The 21,709-nt window shown below is 39.0% G+C and overlaps 1 protein-coding gene across 2 annotated transcripts in view; it reads right to left on the minus strand.

Annotated features, from left to right (window-relative positions):
- The window catches only part of LOC140741200 (uncharacterized), an 83,877-nt gene that overhangs the window by 54,804 nt on the left and 7,364 nt on the right, over window positions 1–21,709 (minus strand). For both annotated transcript variants that reach the window (XM_073071096.1, XM_073071095.1), the window contains exons 4-19: window positions 21,405–21,437; window positions 21,248–21,301; window positions 20,860–20,961; window positions 18,560–18,637; window positions 12,726–12,770; window positions 12,524–12,577; window positions 12,009–12,062; window positions 11,855–11,908; window positions 10,671–10,724; window positions 10,418–10,471; window positions 7,138–7,182; window positions 6,859–6,912; window positions 6,311–6,355; window positions 5,458–5,511; window positions 1,055–1,153; window positions 196–240 (exon numbers count right to left, since the gene is read on the minus strand). In XM_073071096.1, the coding sequence (XP_072927197.1) occupies window positions 196–240; window positions 1,055–1,153; window positions 5,458–5,511; window positions 6,311–6,355; window positions 6,859–6,912; window positions 7,138–7,182; window positions 10,418–10,471; window positions 10,671–10,724; window positions 11,855–11,908; window positions 12,009–12,062; window positions 12,524–12,577; window positions 12,726–12,770; window positions 18,560–18,637; window positions 20,860–20,961; window positions 21,248–21,301; window positions 21,405–21,437 (924 nt within the window). The remainder of the gene's footprint in view (window positions 1–195; window positions 241–1,054; window positions 1,154–5,457; window positions 5,512–6,310; window positions 6,356–6,858; window positions 6,913–7,137; window positions 7,183–10,417; window positions 10,472–10,670; window positions 10,725–11,854; window positions 11,909–12,008; window positions 12,063–12,523; window positions 12,578–12,725; window positions 12,771–18,559; window positions 18,638–20,859; window positions 20,962–21,247; window positions 21,302–21,404; window positions 21,438–21,709) is intronic.

A 21,709-nucleotide genomic window follows, 5' to 3' on the forward strand; every position in this document is an offset into this window, starting at 1 on the left:
CTTATATTGTGAATTAAAAGTGTTTTGCCTTACTAGGTGTATCACAAACCTAGAATTATCCAGAGACTTTAAAATCAGTTTGGGTTAAATCATTGCTAGATGAGCAAATTCAAATCTACTTTGATCCTTAGGAATTTGGATTTATTTTATGTTTAAAAATTAGCAGAAGTGAGAAGATATTCGAGCCATACTTACAGCTGAACCTTTCGCTCCAGGAATACCATCAGTACCAGGATTGCCCTATAAAACAAGAGATACAAATCACTGTAACTCAGCAATATTAAACAGCACGAGAAAAAGTGAGGGCATATTTCCATAACAATGTTGTATAATGGTTGCAGGAGGTTACTGTACTTTCTTGAAGACCAAACTGTTGCACATTAGTAGTTAGGATTATGTAGAGTACAATATTAAGGATAAGAATTGAGAGGCATTGATTGTGTGGATAGTCAGAAGCTTTTCCCCAGGGCTGAAACGGCTAGAATGAGAGGACATAGTTTTAAGGTGCCTGGAAGCAGGTACAGAGGAGATATCAGTGGTAAGTTTTTTACGCAGACAGTGGTGAGAGCGTGGAATGGGCTGCTGGCGGCGGCGGTGGAGGCGGAAACGATAGGGTCTTTTAAGAGACTCCTGGGTGGCTACATGGAGCTTAGAAAAATAGGTAAAGTCTAGGTAGTTCTAAAGGAGGGACATGTTCGGCACAGCTTTGTGGGCCAAAGGGCCTGTATTGTGCTGTAGGTTTTCTATGTTTCTAAGAACTCTACAGATATATTTGGAAGTACAGATTTGCCCAGGAAAGTACATTACTTAAATTGAACTCGTTCTCTCTGAGTTAAAGTGGAAAAAAATCTAGCTAACTACTGCGAGGATAGAATCAACTTAAATCTGATATTTTGCAATGGCCAAGTAGCCTGAAGGCATTTAACAAATAGAGACAGGCTGTTTGCTACTTAATTTATGATTGTCAACTTCTACAAAGAATTGTGGTACTATATTCCTACATTTGGTAACAAAAATGATAAACTATACCCAGGATAATCAGTTTGTAACTTACAGGAGCTCCAGCGGGACCTGGGGATCCGGGGCTTCCTGACTCTCCTCTTGAGCCCTGGGCACCCTCAGGGCCTCGAGCACCAGTTGGACCAGCTTCCCCCTGTAGGAATAAAAAGAAAACAGGCTTTAGTTCAATATGCAGGAATCTTAAAAGATATTATGACTTTCTCTGCCATAATCCAAAATTATGACAAATACAATTAGTGTTAAGGTAATGCTGAATTGTGCTCCTCCGTGTCAAATTTGCCATTGGAAAGAATAAATATTTATCTCCATGGTGCTTATGAAGAAAGGTTTAGGTAATGGGGAAGCTGCAAATTGATGTACCTAGTTATGGAGAACACCTGTTAAGGTCATAATGGTCCATATTTTGAGCGATGGAAATATTATATATCAAATCATAATAATTCTCAATTACCAATGAACATTTGACTCACTCTTGCCAATCCCTAGACCTTGGTTAATGATAAGAAGCCACTCCCATGTTAAATTATTGGACATTGATAAGACCAATCTCATAATAAATTATGCATTAGAACACGAGTAGTTCCATAGATAAAAGCCACACCTAGTGATAGGAACAAAAGTCATGTCTGCATCACCATAAGTTGTAAGTCATGGTTGAGGATAATAAACTATTTTATTTATTCATTCATAGAAAGGGGATTTTGTTAGCAAGGCTGCCAATATCGTCCATCATTACTTTCCTCTGAATCTGAAAAGGCAGTAAAGAGTCAACCAGATTCATAAGTCTGGGAACGCAGAGAGGTTAGATGGGGTAAAGATAGCAGATTTCCTCCTCTGAAAGGCACAAGTAAACCAAATTGATTTTTCCAACAATCTGGTAGTTTTGAGGTTAGTTATTTGCTTTTTCTATTAAATTGTGAATTTTAAAGAATTACTTGCATTTAAATTGAAGTGAGCTCTGAACTTGTTTCTGAATGTCCAGAATTCAAGTTGCTTTTCCAGAGGTGTTGGTGTGGGACATGTCCAAAAATGCAGATACAGTTGTATCCCATGGTTTTGGATACTGCCAATGACTTATGTATCATAATGTTCAGTTGTGCTTGTATGCAATGTGCCCAGTACTTTGAGTTAAGCTGTTCCCAGTGGAATTGGCATACAGTACATCGAGTGATTTGGATGAGGCGGTGCCAGTAGATTGGGTTCTGGAATACCTCCAGTTCTAAGCATGGCTATGTGTTGTTCTATATGAAGTGTGCCAAGTATTTTGGTGTAACTTTTCCAAGCAGTTTTGATATGGACCGTGTACTCAGTCATATTAAAATAGAAAAGATCATCAGTTTGGGTATGGCTGAGCTCAGTAGTATGACTATGAAGTATATCCAGTAATCTGGGAAAAGGTTCTGATGAAAATTAATAAAAGATCATGGCCATTGGTAAACTCTCAATGCAAGCATTTTAAGGAAATACTAAAAAAACTGCATTCTCAGAAATTTAAGACATTATAAGGACATATAAGGCAGACAAAGGATTTACAGAGCTTGCTAAATAAATACATAAAGCAGAACATATTAATGGGAAAATATTAAGAACAATTTTAAGGAGCAGGAAAGGACCATTAAATACTAGAGGGATGTAATATTTTTCGTTTTTCAGTTTCACCCATAAACCTTCCAATCCAGTCCCATGGTTCTTCCCTCTAAAAGGGTCGTTGATTTATTTTTGTAACTTTGAATCCTTTGATTAGATCATTTTAAAGTCTTCTCTTTCCTAAAGAAAATTATTCAAACTTGCCTAACCTTTCTTCATAATTTAAATGCTCAAATAGTTTTTATCGATGGTAGTTAATGCCTCTTTGCAGTGTATTAAAGGCAATGTTGTTTGGTTACATCATCTAAACTATACACTGTGTAATTATAGAGTTCTCACTGGTAACTTTACAAAGCAACAATGCATCTGTCAAGCTTCATAAACACCCACATGAAGTGTGAACACAGCAGTCGTTCAAAGAACAATCAGCTGGGTGTTCAGGAACATTGAATCAAATCAAGTGGGTGGTTGGTTAATGCTGATATCAAATCTAACACTAGAGCAATACAAATGCTGAATTTAAGACACAATCACTGGAATGATGGGTGAACAGTACTTTGAACAAATTAGGATTCAGGCCAGTAGAGTTTTGGCTAACCTATCGTGTTAAAGGATAGAACAAAGAAGTGTGGTCATGAGTGCATTGGGTCAAGAACTCATAGAGCTTGGGGTGTGTTTCAGGAGAAGGTGTGCTGAGGTGGGACAGACCAGATGACGTCTCAGGGTGGAAATAAGCATTTTTTTTTCAGTGATTGTGCTGATACAAGATCCAAAGATCACCTTGAGGTCAAACTTGTCAGCAAGGTTGTGTCTAATTCAGTTTCAGACAGATAACAATGAGAATAGGGAGTCAGGATGGGTATGGAATAGTTTGTGATAGGGAACAAAGATATTCTAAAGCAGCAACACAACCTGCATCTCGTGGCTTTGTGGATACTAAATGCAAAATGCACCACCATAGCTGACTCCTTAGCAATGTGCATTTGCATGTTTTGAATTGTAGGAGAGTGATAGCTGACTGCAAGGTCTTTAACACTATCTAGCTACCTCATTTTGTCAGCAAAATTGGAACAACATAATGGAACTATTATTTGTAATTATCTTTGTGTTGAAACAATGGGACAAAGGTTTAAATGCATATTATACCTGATAGACTTAACCTGTAAATATTCTTGGGGACTCTTTTAAAACAAAGGGGGGGGGGTGAATGTGGTGAACTAGATATACCTGTCTGGGCTGCTCCTGTGGCTCCTCCCACAGACCCCCGCTGACTGCTCCTGTGGCTCCTCCCACAGACCCCCCGCTGACTGCTCCTGTGGCTCCTCCCACAGACCCCCTGCTGACTGCTCTTGTGGCTCCTCCCACAGACCCCCTGCTGACTGCCCCTGTGGCTCCTCCCACAGACCCCTGCTGACTGCTCCTGTGGCTCCTCCCACAGACCCCTGTATAAAGGCGACTGTGACCTGTTGCCCTGCCTCATTCCCCAGGATGTAGTGTTGTTCATTCTTCCAGTCAATAAAAGCCGATACCTCGCTTCCTACGTCTCAGCGTGAGTTATTGATGGTGCATCAATCTTGCTTTTAATAACATTCCCCGCTACATAAACTTGTTTTATCTCAGCAGTATGAAGTGAATGATGAGACATCTCACAATGTGTATTTTAATACAGTTTTCTTAACTTTACTGTGTCAGGATGAGTGGAAGGAGGGGCATTTGGTGGAAGTGGAATGGCACAGGATTATATCTCTTTTGTCTATTTAAATCTATTGTGCTATCCCTGACTTTTATTACTTGCTTCCATTCTCCCTCTCAATATGCCCAAGTACCTATAAAACTGGCTGAGCTTTCTGTCACTTGTCTTTTGACAATGTATGCTCACTTGTGCCTCAAATGTCAAATGCATCTTATTTTTGCTGGAGCTTTGTTTTGACTTTTACCCAAGTTCCTTGCACACAGCACCAAAAATTTTATCTAACTAGATAATTTTGTGAGGAATATTTCTAAGAGCATTTTAAATAGCTGCTATTTTAGCATGATACATTTTAAGACATGATGTTATCTATAGACAAGACAGAGAAAAAGGCAAGGCAGGGATTTTGTTCAAGTTAAGCAAAATAGGCCATTTCTGTATGTATATAACCTTGATCACTGGCCCAGGTTAAAAGATAACGGATAAGTTATCTGATAGAAAAATACCATCTTGTTTCAGGCTTGAGTGTTTGATCAGCATTTCAGTGTAACAGCTTCTTTAAAGTCTTTCAAACAGCATAGGGATTTAAAACCTTTAAGTCCAGGCCTAGTCAAGTATTCCAAATGCCTATCCTGCAGGTGGATCTAAGTAAATCTCACTTGTCAATGCAAATCTCCTACCTCATGCCTTACCGTCCCTTGAGTGTCACAAACTGGAGAAAGAATGTTGCCTGTGGCCTCAAATTCTTTCTGTGCAGCTCTTAGTGACTCCCCAACTCAAAGGCTTGCTTTATTTAATCAGCTTGTAGCTCGCTGAACCTGGAATTCCTGCCCTTTGGTTATCCTGCCAAGTCTCTCTCTCTCTCTCTCTCTCTCTTTCTGTCTGTCTGTCTGTCTCTCCCTCTGTTTCTGTCTCTCTCTCTGTCTCTTTTTCTGTCTGTCTGTCTGCCTCTCTCTCTCTCTCTCCCCCTCCCTCCCTCATTCTTTCTCTGTTCTGAACCATAAAACAGAGGGCGGGGTGCAGGGAAAGAAGGGGCCCCGACAAATTTTAGTATTCAGACCAACTCTCACAGAGGAATGTCTCACAGAGTGCTGCTGTCTGTTCAGGGTGTCAGCAGTAATTAATAGGCTGAGCGATTATCTCCTGCTGCCTCCACTCACCTTAGATCCTGGAGCACCTGGGAAACCGGGAGACCCAGCAGGACCTACTGGACCCTGAAGGAAAAGACATGGGAATCAATTACAAAACAGAGACAAAAATATATCGTCTGAATAGAATTAGCAATAGTAAGAAACAACATGAAAATAATTACTTCTTATCTTTAGTGATCCAAAGGTAACTGGACACCATTGGATTTGAATGCTCCAATTTAGAGAAACTGGAGTTGGGGGCAGGCTGATGGAGAGGGGAGAGCTAATTTAACATTCTTCATTTTTTAACCTATTCATTTCTGGAGTGCTTTATTTTATTGTTTGAGTTGACTAAAGCTTCTATTACATATTGTATTGTCATGACTGAAGCTTAACAATTGAACAAATAATTTGATACTAACAATACAAAGTTTCACCTTTATGAAAGAAAGTTGGTAAAATTGGTCTAGATAATAATTTTAGTAAACAGTACAAAACAGTATTTGTACTTGGTTAAATTGTTGACTGTAGTAGATACTGGACATGTATCTATTGGAGTTCAGGAAACTAAAGGGGGTCACCCCTGAAGGATGTTGATAGGGTAGATAACAAAGAGGATGTTTCCTCTTGTTGTGAGAATCTGGAACTAGGGGTCACTGTTTACAAATAAATGACCACCAGTTTAAACCAGAATTTAGGCATTTTTTTGTCTTTCAGAACGTCATGAATCTTTGATTCTTTTTCTGAGGAGGGGTGGATCGATTTTTATTTAGTAAATGAATGAAAGGTTACCATGTTACAAAAGAATGCGGAGTCAAGGTTAAAGTCACATCAGTTCATGATCTTATTATCATGTTCCTAGATCCATATCTAAGATACTCACGGGAGGACCAGCTGGACCAGGCAGACCATCATTGCCACGTGCTCCCTGTGAAACAAAAAGGTAGGGTCAACATCACAGATCAGTTTTGATGCAAGAGCACATTGGTGAATTACCTTAAAGTCCAAAATAGTTGTAAAATTTAAAAGATTTGATTAAGTATGAAATAGAAGTAGCAATCATTTCTATCAACTGTGAAAGAAATGGAGATAATTCCTGTGTTTATTACATTAATTTGTAACTACCAAATTTCACACAATTTAACCTAACGTGCTAGAGCTGGCTTTTTGAAACAGCTCTCCTCTTATTCCCATTTAACTGGCCCTTCCTCAGTTGACCTTCTTCTCTTACCCTGTTCTATATATACCCTTAGTTCTGCTTCCTTGTTTCTTCTCCTTCTTGGGTTAACTATGGTTTCAAAACAGGGCAATATGTTTGGACAGATTTAAACCTATGAAATTTGTGACATGTACTGATTGATATAAGCTGCATGCACACTGTGTGAATTGGACTTTATGGTCCAGTATTTATACTCATATAGTTGTACTTACAGCTGAACCAGGTGCCCCAGGACGACCTCTCTCACCAGGTAGACCACGTGGACCCTGTCAAGAAAAGAAAGCATCTTCTTTGAGCTCTACAGTAAAAATTTCCTGCTAGTAAAGTAAGTGATGCTGTTTTAATGTTGATGCAATTTATGACATTTTTATACAATAAAAATTAGCATTTGGAGTTATCACAATAGATCATGCAAGAAGTTCAAAATTAGTTGCCTTATGGTTTTATATAATAAAAATATTCCTGCGGTTAAAAAGAAAACAGACACTTACCATGGGACCAGGAGATCCATTCTCCCCTGGAGCACCAGCTTCACCCTGTATGGAGAAAGGTTATTAATTTCAGAATGGTTAATGGTAATAATGCAGCTAAAAACAGAATATTAAGCATCATTCAAAAATGTTGATCCCATTATTACAGGAGTGGATGCCTGACATTAAGCACACAATTGGCACTAATTAATTTACGATTTCTACTTTCATCCCAATATGATTCTCAAGATAGATAAATCCAACCCACCATACCTCACACTTGAACAAACTCTTCAAAATGAAACTAGTTATGATCCACTTCTCTCCTTACTTGTTCTGGAGCACCATCCTTTTTGCCACTCAAGATGCACCAACTTCACTCACTATATGGCTCCAACAACCTTGGAAAGCCCATCTCAAGTGTTTTATAAATTATGTTAGTTAATAAAGCATAATTAGTTTCAGGGGCAGAGATTTTTCAGACTAGTATACTTAATTAATCTGAAAGCAATTACTTTTTCCAGTCTGCACAATACCTTTGGTTCTGTACTGCAGATTAAAAGGGTGACATTTATGAAAGGACAGAGCTTGATTTTTGTGTATTACCATTAATTCATGACTCTGAAGCACTTAGGTCTGTGATCATTTAAATTGAAGTACATAGTTTTCCTTTTATGTGTTTAAAAGTCATTTTATGAATGTTTTTATGAATAGTCGTGCTAGAACTTATATCCACTGGGAATCTGGGCTGGGCACTTTAAAGTACAACTTCCCTTAGTGTTGCTGATCCTAGTATGACATCATTTCTGCATATGATGACATCATCAATGTGCACAACAATCTCTGTCTAACAAGCAGAAGTTGGAACAATAATGTGTAATGCATGTCTTTCATTTTTTGCAAGTCAGAAAGAAGGCATCAATTTAGGAGGAGGTGGCATCCGTCGGTCTCGAGAGACCATGGATCTGCGCCTGGAGTTTCCGGGGCGCGGGCCTGGGCAGGGTTGTATGGGAGACCGGCAGTTGCCCAAGCTGCAGGCCTTCCCCTCTCCACGCCACCGATGTTGTCCAAGGGAAGGGCACTAGGACCCAAGCAGCTTGGCACCGGTGACGTCGCAGAGCAATGTGTTGTTAAGTGCCTTGCTCAAGGACACAAACACGCTGCCTCAGCTGAGGCTCGAACCAGTGACCTTCAGGTTACTTTAGGACCATTTATATATTTATATATTTAGTCCATTTAGGACCTTTATATAATCTGCATCTGCCTACAGAGTTTTTAATTGTCTGTTGATTTCACATATCATTGTTGGGTCTCACAATACATATTGCAGCTATGCACTGCAGATATACGTGCTGCTCTCTTTAAGTGATGAACCCGGGGCACCATGGTTTGGGGCCACATACAGCAAAGGGCATGATAATGCATTTTGTTAAAAGGAACAATAGTGTGGACTATTATCTAAATGGGGTGAAGGTTCAAACATCAGAGGTGCAGAGGTGCTTAGGAATCCTCATGCAAGACTCCCAGAAGGTTAAGTTACAGGATGAGCCTGTGGTAAAGAAGGCAAATTAAATGTTGGCATTTATTTCAAAGGGAATAGAATATAAAAGCAAGGAGATAATGCTGAGCCTTTATAAGACAGTAGTCAGGCCAGACTTGGAGAATTGTCAACAGTTTTGGGCCCCATATCTCAGAAAGGATGTGTTGTAATTGAAGAGAGTCCAGAGGAGGTTCACGAGGTTGATTCCAGGAATGAAGGGGCTAATAAATGAGAAGTGTTTGGCAGCTTTGTGCCTGTACTCACTGGAATTTAGAAAAATGCGTGAGGATCTCATTGAAACCTACTGTATGTTGAAAGGACTAGATAAGATGGATGTGGAGAGAATATTTCCTATGGTGGGGATATCCAGAACTAGAGGGCACAGCCTCAAAATTGAGGGGCGACCCTTTAGGACAGAGGTAAGGAGGAATTTTTTTTTTTAGACAGAGAGTAGTAAATCCGTGGAATGCTCTGCCACAGACTGTGGTGGAGGCCAAGTCCATGGGTATATTTAAAGCGGACGTTGATAATTTCCTGACCGGTCAGAGCATCAAAGGATATGGTGAGAAGGCAGGTGTTGGGGTTGAGTGGTATCCGGGATCAGCCATGATGGAATGGGCTGAATGGCCTAATTCTGCTCCTGTGTCTTATGGTCTTATGGTCTAAGGCTTGATCTATGCCGGTTATTGGGGTAGGGCATGGTGAAGCTCCTAGTGGAGAGGGGAAGGAAGGGAATGTTACATGCACAAGTCAAATCTGATTTCTGTGGAGTCTGTCAGTTTAGACTTTGGTGCACTGACTCATGTCTCAAGATTCTGAGTGGCAAATAACAAACAGTATCTTAAAATTCTCGGTCCGCTGGAATTGGGAACTGTTCAGGTTGTACATTATTGCAGGAATCTGGGTGAAAATTACCTCAACAATGTTTAAAAAGTAAGTTTTCCTAATTTCAGAATTTTTGGAGTCCTCTGAGTGTTCAGGCTAAAGGTATGACTGACTATTGAGTACACTAAATAAGGGTGACACTCCGGTTCTAAGCTGAATTCCTTTAGGATGTCCACCTGGGAGGAATGTTGCAATGATGCATGCTTCACTTGCTGCAAGCAGCGGAAAACTGTGCCCACTGCTAAAGTGACAGAGGGCCTACACAGACTAGATCAGAACACACTGATGTAATTTAATACTGAAATATCCCACAAAGGGATGTTCAGTCACAAGCCTATCCTGGAATAAAACATTGCATCATAGACTTATTCCAGACTGGGAATAATATCAGTCACGATGGCCGAGTGGTTAAGGCATTGGACTTGAAATCCAATGGGGACTCCCTGCACAGGTTTGAATCCCGTTTGTGACAAGGCATTGATTTCGTTTAAACATAAACTACCACAATTGACATTTGGCTCATGTTTCACTAAACTACTAGATATACATCTTCTGAACCTTATATTTCATATTGTCCTATCTCAGAATTTTTTTTAACACTTGTTACTCCATAAACAAAACTGGGCCAGATTCAAACATATTTATATATAGTAAGATCCATCCCATATTTGACCTGCCCTATCCAAAAATGGCACATTTCTGTACCAGCCTTTCCCAAATTGGAATCAGCTCTGTCTCAAACAGGCTCATTCTCAGCAGGCCTATTGAGTGTGGAACATCTTAGCTCAGAGAAGAATTCAAGAAGATAGAAGCTTCAGAATACCAAATCTGACAGTAGAGTTACACTTTAATGAAATACTGTGTATTTTTTTGTACCTTTGCACCTACAGCACCGGTTTCACCCTTTGCACCATCGAGACCTGAGTAACCCTGTAGGGTAAAATAATAAAATAACATATATAAGCCAAAATTATTTTTATTTAATGAATAAAGGTAGTATTATATCTGGCTTTGAAACATAGGTTTTTACTTAATTGATTATTGATTTTGTAAAAAAAAAAGAGATTAACGTATTACATCCTTAACATTTTCAGATCTCCCAACTAGCAATGATGACTGAGTTACTGACCCTGTGACCTTTGACTCCTGGAAGACCTGGAGTTCCTGGGAAACCACGAGCACCCTGGTAAAATAAACAAGAAAAGTAAACGGTGAGGTAGAAGTTCAGCAAATTAAAGCTATTCATTATGGAAATCAGTTTGTTTGGACACTTAATATTCCCTACTGTAATGTTTTTTAATAAGAAGGAAACTAATGTTCAGAGCATAAAATAATTGATTCCTTTTGGAACAAAATATTCCCAATACTTATTTTTATTTATGATTAATAAATGAAACAGTTTGGCCTAATAATGCCCTTTGGTAACACTAAGACCTAAACAGAATGACGTGCTTAGTATACTGGTTTAGTAGCCAAAAGATTCTTGCCTATGTTATGTGCTAAGTATATACAACATGCAAATACCTTCATGTAGACAGTGCACTGGAGGTATTGAATAACTACTCATGGGAATGCTTTTTATTTAGAGACACAACATGGAAAAGGCCCCTCCAGGCCAATGAGCAGCCCATCAACCCACCACATTTAATCCCAGTCTAATCACAGGACAATTTATAATGACTAATTAACCTACTAACCGGTATGTCTTTGGACTGTGGCAGGAAGCCAGAGCATCCCAAAGAAACACATGCACTCATGGGAAGGACATATGGGCTCCTTACAGATGACACCAGAATTGAACTCTGAACCCTGACACCCCGAGCTGTAATAGTGTCATGCCAACCACTACGTTACCATGGCACCCCAATACTGGCCTATCTTACTATGAGTACTGTAATATTGCTTTGTAAATTATTAGCATACCTAGGCATATAGTAACTAAGATGACTTTAATGAGATTTTGAAATATGAAATAGAGATATAACTGGGAATGAAAAATACACATTGGAGACAGTAAATGGGAAAGAAATGTTTGCCTAGATAATAGAGGAAGGAGAAAAATAGCTCGACCTGTGGGGTCAGTACTTTCAGTGGGATTAGCACAATTTGAAGAGCTCCAGTTAGATACTATGGTTACTTTAGTCTTCCTAGATTCCAGAAATGGATCAGCCTTGACTCACTTGAATTTCTAGTTCTTGTGCATCATTTTATGATGTCTATCTGGATACTATCACACGGACAAACACACCTGTGAGCTGGTTTAGCGCAGAGATATCTGCACAGTTTGAAATTTAGATCTCAATGCCACTGTACCTGTGGCCCTGGGGGTCCACGTTCACCTGGTTTTCCGGATTTGCCAGCCTCACCCTGTGGGATAAATGGAATCACATTGTTAGTCCTCCTGTGCGAAACCCTGAAGAGCTGTCCAAACCAAATGAAAAATCTGACAATTAAATCAAATGCTTACATCATCACCAGGTTTACCAGAGGGTCCGGGAGGACCACGGGGACCCATTGGACCCTGTAATAAAGAAACAGTCATTTACAAGAGGGAATCATATAAAGATATTAACCTAGGACCAAGACATGACAGCTCCCTGCCCCACCCCCCAAATGATAAAGATCACATGCAAACTCAATCAACAGCCACTTTTAACATTTAACATATGTAAATTTACTATTCCACTCATTTCCCATTATTAACTACTGATCCCTAACAGCTATTCCCATTACACTACCCATTTCCCATGGCATGGGATTTTGCAGAGATCTTCCTAGCCTGTATTGCTTAGTTGCTCATGGGACAACATTTCAGAGTTCTCAGCAGACACAACAGATTTTATTTCCTTGGAGATAAGTTAATACATTTCAAACTTCAAAGTTATCCCATAGTAAAGAGGCAGTAACTCCCCCTTTTACTTAAGCACACTCCTTAAATCTGAAGAAAAATCTAATCCAATCAATGTTATCTGGGATACTTACAGCAGCACCAGATTCACCAGGTTCTCCAGGAGCTCCTTGGAAACCTTGAGGACCCTGTCAAAATAATAAACCCATTAGTGACAAATTTCATGAAAACTAAAATGCAATATATTTTAAATCTAATTGCTTTGAAGTAGTCCCACGTTCTTAATTCGGCAATTATACACCAACTACAAAATAGGGTCAGAACATCAATACTTACGGGAGCACCTGTGGGTCCTGGGGGTCCTCGGGGTCCCATGGGGCCCTGCAAGTGAAAGACAGAATTAGTTAATAAAGACATAAGTCCATAATTTTGCATAATATACAGTGCCGCTCACTATTATATGCTATTATAGTTGCACTACTCTGGAAAGAACAGAAGGGATGGTGAAACTCATCCTTGATTTGATGCCCTTAATGCATGATGCAATAATAATTCATTGATAACTGCTTCTGAAATTTGTTTCATACAGGATGAATTCCCACCTGTGCGCTATGGTGTGCATTTGAGTGTCAGGGTCATATGGTATGATAACCATTTTAACCACGTTTCAGAGATTACTGGTGTTCTTCTAACAGGATAACTTTAGTGAAATTGTAAGTTGCTAAACATCATTCAGTTTCAAACACTAGCGACAAATTATAAAGACGACGCTATCATAACAGATAGTGGTAAAAAGCCACGGCATCACTGGCGTGAACGCTAAAGTAGTGCGAGAAAGGTCTGCAAATGTGATACAGACTGGCAATGTCGAGGGAGGTTACATACATGAAAAGAACACAAAGTACAAAAATGACTGAAAGCATTCCTGAGGCAGACTACAATTTAAAGTACAACAGCTCCAGTCACACCAGAAACAAAATAAAAGCTCAGGAATGTCAGCAAAACATGGCTTTGTTACCAATGTCTTAAAAAGGTTCACATAAAGAGGAATGTTGTGGGACTAAAGCACAGACTGAAGAATTTAAAAAGGATACAGAAAAAGAGAAAATGCTGAGGCAACTAGGAATAGTGCTTGAATCAAAATAGCTTTAAAGGCGTAATTAGGTCAGGATGTAGTAAAGGTGAAACAAAGAAGCCACTCAAGGAAAGTCAGGTAAATACTAACAGAAATGTTTCATCATGCATAGAAAGTGCTGTGAACAAAATTATTCAATTATCTCAAAGGACACATTTTATTTCTGGACTTGGGCAAGTCCCACCAATAAAATCAAGAATATGGGTACAAGACTTCAGGCTGAACTAAAAAGGATGAAAGAGAAACTAGGCACGTTGGTAGTAGAAGTAAAAGAAGGCATTGTATAACTATATCCCATGGCCCAGGTGAGACACGATGATCCTCATTCAATGATCCCTGTGGGATTTTGCTTATCTCTCACTGAGGGTCACCACTCTAACTGTATTCATCAATCTCACTGGGACAGTATTCATCTTTGACTCATAAATCAAAGGGGCACTGTTGCAACTCTCTCCCATGATACTAGTGAAACTTTGCTAGTCTCTATCTTACGGTACAAGTGACACACTGGTGATTCTATCCCATGACCTTAAGGGATAATCATTGCTTACCAATATCCCATGATCTCACTGGCACACAGATAATGCCTTTCCTATGACTGCTGAACCTAATTCCATGATCTCTATTCTATGATCCTAGAGGGATTCTTGATGATTCCTATCCCATGATCCCAGTGGGATTGTCCCATGTCCCATGATGTCTGTGGGACACATTTAATCTCTATCCCATATTCACATGGGACACTGATAATCCTTGTCTAATGCTCTATCAGATTTAGTAAAACCCTAACAACACACACAAAATGCTGGTGGAACACAGCAGGCCAGGCAGCATCTATAAGGAGAAGCACTGTCGACGTTTTGGGCTGAGACCCTTTGTCAGGACGAAGGGTCTCAGCCTGAAACGTCGAAAGTGCTTCTCCTTATAGATGCTGCCTGGCCTGCTGCGTTCCACCAGCATTTTGTGTGTGTTGTTTGAATTTCCAGCATCTGCAGATTTCCTCGTGTTTGCTTAGTAAAACCCTATCCCAGAATCCTGGAGGAACATGATTAATTCTTATCCCATGATTCCTTTGGGATGTTGTTGAACTCAAGCCCATGTTTTGAGTGAGTTAATGATTGCAGTGAGGTACAGCTGATTCCAATGACATGTTTCTAGAGGAGCGTTGCAAATCCCTGCCCATGATCTCAGGAAGACACTGCTGGCCATAATGTAATTGTTCCAGTGAGACACCGGTGACTCATATCACTTAGAGAACAGTGCCATCCAGCTCCAGAGACCTGCGTTCAGTCCTGACCTCCAGTCCTGGCTGTGTGCAGTTTGCATATTCTCCCTGTGAATGAGTGGGTTTCCCCTGGATGCTTCAGTTTCCTCCCACATCCTAAAGGCATGTGGGTTGGTAGGCGATTGGTCGCTGTAACTAACCTAGTGTAAGTGCATGACAGGAAAATCAGAGCATGTAAGAGAGAATAAGTTTCAGGTAAATAGCTGAGGGAATGGGACTGATGGAATTCCGAGAGCCAGCAAGACTTCAATGGGTTGAATGGCCTCCTTCTATGACATATTAATCCCAATGAACCACAGCTGATCTCTATCCCTTGATTCCTGTGGGACATTGCTGATCATTGCTACTTGACCTTGTGAGACACTGTTCTTCCTACTTTGATATTGTAGTGAGATACTGTTGATCCCAATCTCATGACTCCAGTGGGACATAAAGATCCCCATCCTAAGGTGCCAGAAATAAATTGTTAAGTGTGATCCTACTGCAACTTAGCTGATCTTTTTAGTGAAAATCTTCCTATTTCAATTTCTCAGTAGGATATTGCCTATCCCTGTCCCATAATCCCACTAGTACTTTGCTGATCCCTATCCCATGATCTCAGTGGAGCAATTTATTACCTCTATGATTGCTGTGGGACATAGATGACTCATGCGATCCTAGTATAACCCTGCTGAATCTTCCCCATGATAATAAAGTAACAGTGATACACCATATCCACAATCCCAGTGGAATATTGCTCAGGCCTATTTCATCGTTGCAATGGAATATTCTTGATCTCCATCCTATAATCCCAATAGTACAATGCTTATTTGTATCCTTTCAGATCAGTGGTACTTTTCAGATCTCCAACCCATGATTCCAGTGGAACAATGTTCATCCTTATTCTCTGACACTAATAGGACACCATTCCAACCCAATCCCATGATCCTAGCAGCACATTGGTGAACCATGTCTGTGATCTCGGAGGCATAATTTCTTTCCAAGGTCACGGTGTTCATTACTTGTCTCTTTCCTGTCCATGCAGTGTGACATTAATGACCCACACCCTATGATTCTAAGGGACATCAGTGAAAATGGGTAAGTGATCTCAGTCAGACATTGCTTGTCCTATTCAATGATCCCAGCAAGATAATACTGAATCCTATCCCAGGATGCTAATGGGTCAGTGTTGCTTCCTACCCCACAATTCTAAGGGGAGTTTAATGGAAAATTATTTTCCTATCCCATCAATCCCAAGGGGACACCTTTGATTTGTATCCCAATTTGTATTACTAATACCTAGTCCAGAATTGGAGTGGGACAACCTTGATCTCTATCCCATGATCCAAGTGGAAAATCACTGATCCCTATTCTATGATCCCAGTAGGACTTTGCTGATCCTTATCCCATGGTACCAATGGAGAAGCATTGATACCTATGATATTATCTGAGAGGGTCATTGCTGATGACTATTCTATGATCCCAGTGAGACATTACTGAATCCTAGTCCACTATCCCAGTCAGTTATTATCAATCCCTACCTTGAGCTTGTAGTGAGACACCATCTAGCTCTATCTCATCATCTTGGTGGGAAATGTGTCCCTTTATCATGATTCCAATGGGACATTGATCTCTATTCCATGGTCCAAATGGAATATTGTTAATTCCTATCATCAAAATGGGATACCATGATCCCAGTTCAACATTGATCCTGGTCTCTGAATGTATTAGAATAGCATTAAATCTGAGCCAATAATTCCAGTAGAATATTGCTATGAATCCTATACCAAGATCACATGGGTCTTTGTGATCTCTATACCATGATCCCATCAGCACATTGCTCATCCTTTTCCCCTGAACCCTGTGGAAAATTCCTCTAATCCCATCCTCGATTATCATGGGGCATTGCTGTAACCCCATCTTGGATCCCCATCCCTCTGCTAAAGAAGTTAGCTTACTGAAATTATTCTATTCTAAGAATATTTTTTACAAGTTGGAAAGATAAATAATAACAAATAGTAGTTATTATAGCCAAACAATACAATCACCAGGAAAGCTAAGGATCAGAATAGGCATATTTAGATACGCTGGCAATAACAAAATTTAATCAAATTAGATTAAGCAATGTAAGAGTCAATTGATAACCTGATCTGATTGTGTTAAATATATCCTGAATTGTTTTTAATGGGCAGACTGGAGAAATTTGTTGGACTCAAATTCAGTGGAAAACCAAAATGTCTGTGAATCTTAAGCTGTACTGAAGGTCCCCCCAAAACTGACAGTTTATTGAACTGTTTGAAAATAGATCTAGTAGACAGAATATATAGATATATAACAGTTTTGTAACATGAGAAAGGAGAAATAATGGTAACATTCAGCAAAATGTATAAATTCCAAAAGAGGCATTTGAACTTTTGTGTAACTTTAAGACGAATAAATGGCCGATTATTTCTATGTCATATGCAATTGTAAAGTATTTACACCTCTGCTTTCCTCTCAAATTTATTTACATGTTGCTGAATGTAAAATCTGCCTGAAATTAGCACAATAAGGATTTTTTTTTAAACTGAGTAAGCTGATTTTGAAAAGGTGAAAATTATTTTAAAGCCAATGCAGAAATTTACCAGTACACATTGCCATACATTTATTAGCAATTTAGTAAGTTAAGAAAAACTTCTAAAATGCACTCAAAATATGGATGAAATTTAAAACCCTCTTTGAAGGCCTGTAAATGTCACAATTAGCTGAAACTTGCAACGGTAATTAATATAATCTAGGATTAAGCTACTTTTGTGCTGGTGTTAGCATTTAGCATAATGTTTTCTTACATCTAGCTGAAAATTCTACTGAAACTCCACTTGCTCAAAATATGTATCTCTCGTGTGTCATATGTACTTATGACACAGGAGGCCATTTGGCCCATTGAATCTATGCTGACTGTCAGAGCAATCCGATCAAGAATATCTCCCCATTTACTTTGAATTTAATTTTTCAATCCTTTGCTGATTTTGGGTGAGTTGTGCTGAAAGTAGTCAGTGTAATCAAGCAGAAACTCCTGAACCTTGTATGTGGCCAAAAGCACTGCGGTGGATATGAAAATTAAAGCTTCTGTGATGTAAGGTGACAGAATGTGTTTGAGCTTTGATTGCAGATAGAAATCAGAAAATAGTTGCACAAGGAATCTGTGACTGGGTCTGTCAATTAGCACAGGAAGCTGCAAGCCTCAGGATAATGAGTAACCACGGGGTAAACTGTTTGCTTGATACTACCCAGGAAAGTAAAAGGCAATAAAGTGTGATTGGGTAATGAGGGGTAAAGAAGTGGATGCAAGATATGTACATAAACCAGCAGAAGGAAAAGCCGAAGAAATGGATGGGTTGATCGATCTATCTATCTATAAATAAATAAATAGAAATATATATGGGGGGGGAGAGGGAGAGAGAGAGGGAGAAAGAAAGAAAGAGGGAGAGATTGGGATATGAATATAAATGAAATTAGAAGTATACAGTATGTACATAAAGGGAGATATAGGACTATGTATGACAGGAAGATATGAGGTATAGGAATTGATGGATGCACACAAAATAGGTACTAGTTTAACATTGCATATACCATCTTATTATATAGCTGGATTTGGATACCTAGCCTTATATGCATGGAAATACTGATTGCTTTATTAAAACCTATTTATTTCATTACAATCAACAGAGACCTGATGAATACAATTTTGACACTCTTTGAATATTGCTAGGAGGCAAATGCCTTTCTTACCATTGGTCCTTGCATAACACCCATCTGAGCGCCTCCTGCTTTCTCATCAAACCCTGGCAATAACTGAGAAGCAAAGTTCTGTTGAAGTAAAATAAAATTCACATTAGTTAGATGACTGTGCTTCATCGCCTTAAAATGATTATCTTATGCAGAAACACAAGAACGAAAAATCTTAAACCTTAGGTCCATATGCATAACATCACAGCAATGCTGCAAAATCTCAACTCATAGTTTGGGGGTATTTATCATGGAAATAGTGAATCTAGTGAATTTGCATTTTATTCTTTAGCCACAGGGAATCTGGCTTCCAATCTGGACAGTTGAGACCAAGTTTCCCACTCTGTGTTGGGTCTGATATAATATACATTGTGTAGTTCCAATCATTTTTTAGTGTATGTGAGCCTAGTTTGCAAAATAATCCCTAAAATGGTGGAAATTGGCATTCGTGCCACACAAAGTGGGGAGTCAGAAGCTGAGGCACTTTGTCAGGCAGAACAGAGGAAGGTGCTCATTTTATTTACAAAGAAAGAGTTAACGTATATTAAAGTGGGGGTGGAGAGGATGTTTCCAATGGCAGGGAGTTTAAGACCAGAGGACACACCCCAGAATAGAGGGACGTCCATTTAGAACGAAGATGGGAAAGAATTTCTGAGTGGAGAATGTGTGGAATTCTTTGGCACAGGTGGCTGTGGAGGCCATGTCATTGGGTAAATTTAAGGCAGAGGTAGATATATTCTTGATTAGTCAGGGCATGAAGGGATACAAGGAGAAGGCAGGAGATTGGGGCTGAGAGGGAAATTGGATCAGTCATGATGAAATGGCAGAACAGATTTGATGGGCCAAATGGCGTAATTCTGCTCTTATATCTGATGGACTCAATTATGTCACAGCCAGTAACATAATGAGAAAACCATCTCTTCTGTTATTGTACCCTTACCCCAGCCACTCATCAATTTGTAGTTTATTTTATGAGTCAAGAACACTAGAGTGTCACTTTCGAAGTTTGTGTCATACAGAGAAAATTTGAAGCATGTCTCTCACAATAACAATCTCGCCATTAGACAGATTTTTTTTAGTTCTTGTGTGTTTTCTTAACATTGGTAATTCATTGTACACTAAGTATTTTGAGACGTTACTAACAAGTCTGAGATAAACGGAAATTTGTCTTTTGGATTCTTCCTTTGACATTTAACATTTTTAAAGCTGGCTGATTTAATTGTCAAAATAGCTCATTTTTCAGATAATTAATGGAAGAAGAGAATCTGTTCACATCTCCCATTTCTATCTCTGTTGTCTCTTTATAAAGCTGTTACAGGCTCAGCTAATTCATATTTCTCTAATTTCATTACTCTTAATCTCATGAGTGGGAAGTCCCTATCATATGTATTGTGTAGACTTCTAAAACTGAGCATTTGGAGCTGATACTCCAGTATCCCAGTATAAGAAATTGTTTAATCTTGTTAAGGAAAAACACCTGTGGCCAAAAAAATTAGGTATACAATTAATAAAAGGCAATATTTATTAGAAAATATTTCTAATGTTTCCACTTTGACAACCTCAGTTTGAAATAAAATGACCTGTCATGTTTGAAAGAGATTGGGAGGTTAAGAACCTGAAAAGAAGATGCATTCAACAGACAGATTCAGATATATAGCTCAGAATTTTACGTTAGGCTTGTGATGCACTTCTGGGTAAATGCATTTGATCAGCTGAAAATGAACGGCTCTGGTTCTTTTTCTTGGCTGTGCTGAGTTAGTTCATCTCAGCTTGTAAGTAAGTTCCTAATGGTCTCTTTGTCCGTGGGATACATAAGTGGAAACTTTCAGTCAAATAATTATCTGTTGATTCCAGTTGGGGAGTCTGTATGTGTACGAATGTGGAATGGCTTGAATTTGATTCCTCCAACAAGACAAATAAATTCCTAAAATAAAGTTGTGGTATGCAGGCACAAAGTGCAAAAGTTCTACCATTTAAAGGTGGAAAAGATTTGATAGAAAACCTGGGCCTTGGCTCTCTTTTTTCCTTTACATGTTCATGGAGTGCTGAGGCAGCTTCACACCCACAAAAGACTGAACATAAAACTGGATGATAGAGAATCACAAAGCCCCAGATTGGACTCAATGGATGTGCCCATTTTATCTTAAGTTGTTTTCTAATTAAAATACAAATTTTAAATATTAAAGAGAGAGAACATATGGAATGCTTAAATGCATCTGTGATATAAATTGGACCAGAGCAGCAGAGGGACTGCGCTGCACATTGAAAAACAGGTTAACTTCTTATTGGTTGAGAGCACTTACTCCGCCAAAGCCAGCCATGCCAGATGTTCCAGGTGGGCCAGCTAGTCCAGGGTTGCCAGGTGTTCCAGGGTCTCCATCTCTACCACGGGGACCAGATACACCCTAAAATCAGATAAAAATACCTCCAGATTAGAAAAGAAAATGAAAATCATGCATGGGACTACAGAAAATATATCAGAATGTGCTATTATTTGGATAAGCGCTTTCTTTATTTTTTAAATTTTGAGATAATGTTAGAGATTATTTAGCCTTAACGTCCACTTGGTAGTGCTGATAATCTTAGAGACTTCCTTTTGCTGAATCCTGCTGCACTCCAAGTAGCATTAGATACTGAATTTATCAAAGTTATTATATTACATAAAACTAGTTAAAAAGAAAATCCACTCACTACTTCACCCTTTACTCCACGTAATCCTCTTATTCCCTGTACCCCAGCTGGACCCTAAGGAAGAAACAAAGAAGAATAATTAAGAGATTCAAAATACCTCTTAAAACTCTAATAGCTGACGTTAAATTTGGAAGGAGTCTTTAAATATAACACTCACTTGTAGGCCTGGATTTCCTCTTGGTCCTATAACCTGGAAAATAGAAAAAAATCAAGATTTGCAATCATCAATCCTACTCAATTAATAATTAAGAAAGGTTGCAAATCTTGTTAAGTAAATATTACAAATTCACATTTGAGTTGTTCAAAATAGTTAAGTGTTATCATTAATTATTATTTAGATCAATCTGACAATTATTCAGAGACATTGGGACAAGTCTTCAATGCCTTCATGTAAATCTTTTTAGTTCGTGTCTTGATCTTATAAATTCTGCAGCAAATAATTAAAAAAAAACATATACAACT

Source organism: Hemitrygon akajei, chromosome 18 (assembly GCF_048418815.1).
Source record: "Hemitrygon akajei chromosome 18, sHemAka1.3, whole genome shotgun sequence".
Classification (NCBI taxonomy): Eukaryota; Metazoa; Chordata; class Chondrichthyes; order Myliobatiformes; family Dasyatidae; genus Hemitrygon; species Hemitrygon akajei.